Source organism: Orycteropus afer, unplaced genomic scaffold (genome assembly GCF_000298275.1).
Source record: "Orycteropus afer afer isolate SDZICR_OR568_19922 unplaced genomic scaffold, OryAfe1.0 scaffold00044, whole genome shotgun sequence".
Lineage (NCBI taxonomy): Eukaryota > Metazoa > Chordata > Mammalia > Tubulidentata > Orycteropodidae > Orycteropus > Orycteropus afer.
Genome location: NW_006921631.1, coordinates 4,839,549 through 4,844,337, shown reverse-complemented (window position 1 = coordinate 4,844,337; position 4,789 = coordinate 4,839,549). Strand labels below are relative to the sequence as shown.

At 39.1% G+C, this 4,789-nt stretch overlaps 1 protein-coding gene across 1 annotated transcript; it reads left to right on the top strand.

Annotated features, from left to right (window-relative positions):
* The first annotated feature begins 226 nt into the window (after positions 1-226).
* LOC103194337 (lymphotactin-like) lies at positions 227-4,302 on the top strand. The gene is made up of 3 exons (XM_007937718.1): positions 227-285; positions 2,957-3,073; positions 4,134-4,302. Exons 1-3 carry the CDS (start codon positions 227-229, stop codon positions 4,300-4,302), a joined length of 345 nt encoding a protein of 114 aa, XP_007935909.1.
* Positions 4,303-4,789: the final 487 nt, after the last annotated feature.

The following is a 4,789-nucleotide window of genomic DNA, read 5'->3' as shown; positions in this document are numbered from 1 at the left end:
ACAAGGTGAGTGGTCAGCATGAGTGGGGACAAACGAACCTGTTTTTTTTTTTTTCCTCCTTGAAGAAGAAAAAATCATCAGTATTGCAAAGACTTTCCGTAGTTCCACACCCACCTTGAAAGTCCCTTCTCGCCACAGGAATTGCACTGGCCATTGGAGGATAAGAGGAGCTTATGAGACGCTAGTTCCCTCACTTTCTAACTGCACAGCTCAGTGGACCCCAGCCATGAGGCTTCTCATCCTGGCCTTCCTCATGATATGCTGCCTCTCTGTGTACAATGTGGAAGGAAGGTTTCAAATTTATTTTTATGACCTAAGAAGCCGGGATGGGATATCGGTGGGCACATGAGTTGGTTTTGACTCGGTTGGACCAGGATAAACTGATTTCCCTAAGACAAGTCTCAGACTCCCCATTGGAAAATGGGAGTGATGATTTCGACTCTAGGGGTCTTATAGACTCCAAAGACACAGAGAATTCAGTACCTGGACTTTTGTTCTTAGTCAGATGATTTGGGGTAAATTTCTTAACCTCTCTGGGGCTAGGCTTTCTTCTCTACAAAGTAAATATAATAGACACTCATCTGGAATTACAATGAAATAAGTTATGCCATTACTTATCATATTTCCTTGAGAGTATTAATTTCTTGATTGTTAGCTGTGAAATAATAGTCATGATCATTATATGCCTTTGTAATCTTTTGCCTGCTTACTATTGATCTTGATATTATCTCCAAACCTTTGAGACTTCAGTCACATTGTAGGGATGTTCTGAAGGAAACCGATCTTTCTATTAGCACACACACACACACACACACACACATACTAATGACTGGAAGTGCATATCTTCATATCCAGGAAATCAATATTACCTTTAAGTATGAGGGAGAATCTATTATTACTGTCATCAATGTTGTTATTATTTAGGATAAATTTCTTAAATCTCTACAAGAGACTGTATGAAAATATGTGCTAACAAAAAGATCCATACCTTGTACGTGGCCAAATCAAATGAACCTGCAAGGCATAACCAGATGATACTCAGGCAATCAGAGCCTCACATGGGTTTTCACACATATTTCTTAAAGGGTGATTTTTTTCCTACTAAATGGAGTTTATTTCTCCTTGTGGCTCTAGTATCAAGAGAGGGTATCCTTGGGACTAAGTAATGTTTCACTTAAGTGTCCTTGCAACCTCCTAATTTGTAGATTTATTACTTAGACCAGGATATCTTAACCTGATCCTGGCTCCCCAAGGGATACAAGAATAGAAGTGGCAATGTCTTGAACCCTTTGAAATTGTGAACAAGAACAACAAAAATTGATGGAACTAAAGACTTTCAGATTTCTAAATTAGGCTGAATGTTGCTACATGGTAGCATTTGGCTGAGAAAATAGCTATGGGAGACTCCAGGCCAGGGCCTGAGGGTGGAGGGCTGCAGACATGTGGCTCACATCCCCAGGCTCTCCACTCGAAATGACCTGGTACCAACTCCACCGGGGCTTAGCTTCTTAGGCACAGAAGTGGAACAAAACCGTCACAACTCTATCTCGCCTCTGCCAAGTGAGTGATGGTGATGTTTTAAACTGATAACACAGACGCACAAACATTGCTGAGAATAAGGAAAAGCTTCATGGTTTAGGGCACAGGAGGATTCTCTGGGGCTTGGGAGTGCAGGTTAGATAGTTCACTAAGAGAAATGTTGTTGCTTAAGAAGTGAAAGATACTGACTGAAATTTTAACAAGCAGATTTTCCTATTTCAGTAGATTGCGAGGCAGTTCAGCAAAGGTAGAGGATAAAGGATGGTCAGATTGTTGGCAGTTGACAATGATGACAAGAAGAGGGCTGGGGTGAAGGAAAGCAATGTTAGTGAACACGTTTTGTTTAACTCTGTTTAAAAAATGTCTTTTGATTTCAGTGACACTATTGACCAATTCCATCATTGTCTATTGTTCCTTAAGATGCATTTAGCTGAATGTATCTCTGGGAAGCAAATATCAGTCTCTTCAGCTAAGGAGAAAATCAGCACTTATAACCTTTGATGAGATTCTACCTAACTCCTACTATTATTAACTCTCCTGGCTTATTTTTCCCTTCTGCAATGTAAAATTGCCTCAAAACTTAAAGTTTTAATTCCTTTGGGCCATTTCTATTCAGGATGAATAATTTCTGACCCACTTATATAATTGAAATAAAGACTCCATTATTTTTTCAGTCAAAAACAAGCCGGCCTCCCCTTACTTAATGTTACCTTCCCCAAATTACTCAGAGTTTATCACTGCACTCTGTGTTATTTATTTCACGGTAACCCTTATAATTATTTGTTTGTTGCCTGATGTCCCTATGTATGCTCCATGAGAGCAGGGACAATCTTTATTTCAATTAATGCTTTGTACATATAAAAAAACGAAAAAAAACAAAAAACAAAAACTCACTGCCATCGAGTTGGATTTGACTCATAGCGAACCCTCCTTTGGTTCCTGAGGCAGTATCTCTATGGAAGTAGATTGCTCAACCTTCCTTCTGAGGAGTGGCTGGTGGGTTTGCACCGCCAGCCTTCTGGTTAGCAGTCAAGTGCCTTAGGCACTACACTAGCAGAGCTCCTTTGGACACATAAGACACTTAATGAGTAATTATTGTAGAAATGAAAGAAAGAATGATATTGGGGCATCTGGTAGCCAAATGATTTCTGTATGAAAATGTTCATGGAGATAAATAAGAATTTACTTTTCTTCATAAAGAAACTTTCTGAAACAAAACTATTGGTTTACTTTTTAGTCAGTCAAATGTTTACAAAGGGTCTATGATGTGCAGGAGACTGAAGATGCAGATGTGGGTCATGTCTTCCCTATAGAAGCTTTGTATACATTAGAGTAATTTAATAGTTTCCCTTTGTTCCCCTGAAATTGGTTAATTGTTGTTGGTAATTCCAGTTGTGTTTGTTTGGTTTTCTCCACCAGGTGTGGGGAGTGAAGTCCCAGACAAGACCATCTGTGTGAGTCTCCATGCCCGGCCAGTACCAGTCCATAGAATCAAGTACTACATCATCAAGGAGGGGTCCATGAAAGCAGTGATGTGAGTTTGTTCCTCCCAAAGCTGGGCTTGGTGGAGCACAGCATATAAAAGTTATGCTGTCCTCAGGAAAAATAAATCATCATGAAGGAAAACCTCAATTTAACCAACATCTCCTTTATTTTTCAGTATTTACCATGTAGTCATACAGTACCATGAAATGAATAATATCACAAAAATATGGCCACTCACTAAAGAATATTGTCTTCCTTTGAGATTTACTTTAACAGAAGAATCTGAATAGAAACCGAGTGAATACATGTGCTCAGTTCTCAGAATTAGGTTTAGAGAAGTCTGGTCCAGGTCAGGCTTTGCCTACCTACCTTAACCATACTAGTGTGGGGTGCCTAGGTTTAGTTAAGGTAGAGTGCCATGCTTATCAGTTGCCATATGTCAAGGAAATGTGTCAAAAAGTAGCCTACATGGTACCATTCTCTTTCTGGGATCTCATTTTTCAGAAATACCAGACCTTCTCAATAATTGCAAGCTTTGCTCTAAAAAATTAAGATAATCACCTTTTGTCCAAAAAATGTTATATTTGTCGAGGCAGGGATTACATGATAATTGGACTAATCAGTGTCTGTTTATTGATTCCCACTCATGGTGACTCCATGCCTGCAGAGTAGAACTGGGTTCCATAGGGTTTTCAATACCAATTTTTCTGAAGTCAGTTGCCAGGTCCTTCTTCTGAGGTGCTGGCTGAGTGGACTCGAATTTCCAACTTCCTGGTTAGTGGCTGAGCACTTAACCAACCACACAGGCACTCCAAAACTGAACTGTATGACCTCAAATGTCCAGTTTAGGTACGAGATTTGAAAACACAGAAGAGAAAATGAACCTAAGAATTAGTGCGAACGAAGGAGCTAGCCATCGCCTGGAAATATTTCTCCATTTTGTTAAAATAGATGAGGGAAGAAAGGTGTTTATTTATGGTTTTGTGGTTCTGAAAGATGATTTCTTTCAATAATTTCTGCACAAGATCACTTCATGTCTATTCTGAACTCAACCCTTGGCCCCAAGGTTTTGAACATGTGGCTGACTCTTTCTTTTCTTTACTTTTCAGTTTTATTACCAAACGTGGCCTGAAAATCTGTGCTGACCCAGAAGCCAACTGGGTAAAAGCAGCAGTTAGAAGTGTGAACAAGAAGTCCACAACCAGAAGAGACATGGTCCAGACCAAGCCTATAGGAACCCAAGAATCCACCAATACTGATGTGACCCTGACCGGATAGTGACCTTCTGGCATCTTGTCCCTCCTGCCAGTCCTTTCCCTTTACCAGTCCATAGACTAATTAGTTTATTTTCACCTTATAAGAAAGTGCTGCATGAATCAAATTTTAGTTTTATATTTTGTTTTTCATGTCTTTTGCATTCATTTTGATGTTTGAGTAATAAATTTTTATTACTAATGAGTCTCATAGTCTACTCATTATATATTAAGAAAGGCGTACCATATCATTCATGTGCTTTTTCTATCTTAGCTGTACTTCCCTTTGATGGTATCCATTTTGGAAAATATTTTGGTCATTGTTCATCACAGATGAGAGCTTTAGTCATCACTCTTGGGTTCCAGGTTCTAATCGTTTTCTACGTATGAAACATACGTGATAACTGAGATAATGGCAGCAATTCAAAATCTGTTTATACTTGTCCTCATAATGGAGTTCTATTTATGGAATATAGGAGAAAATAATCCAACTGTCATTGGGTCCCTATGAT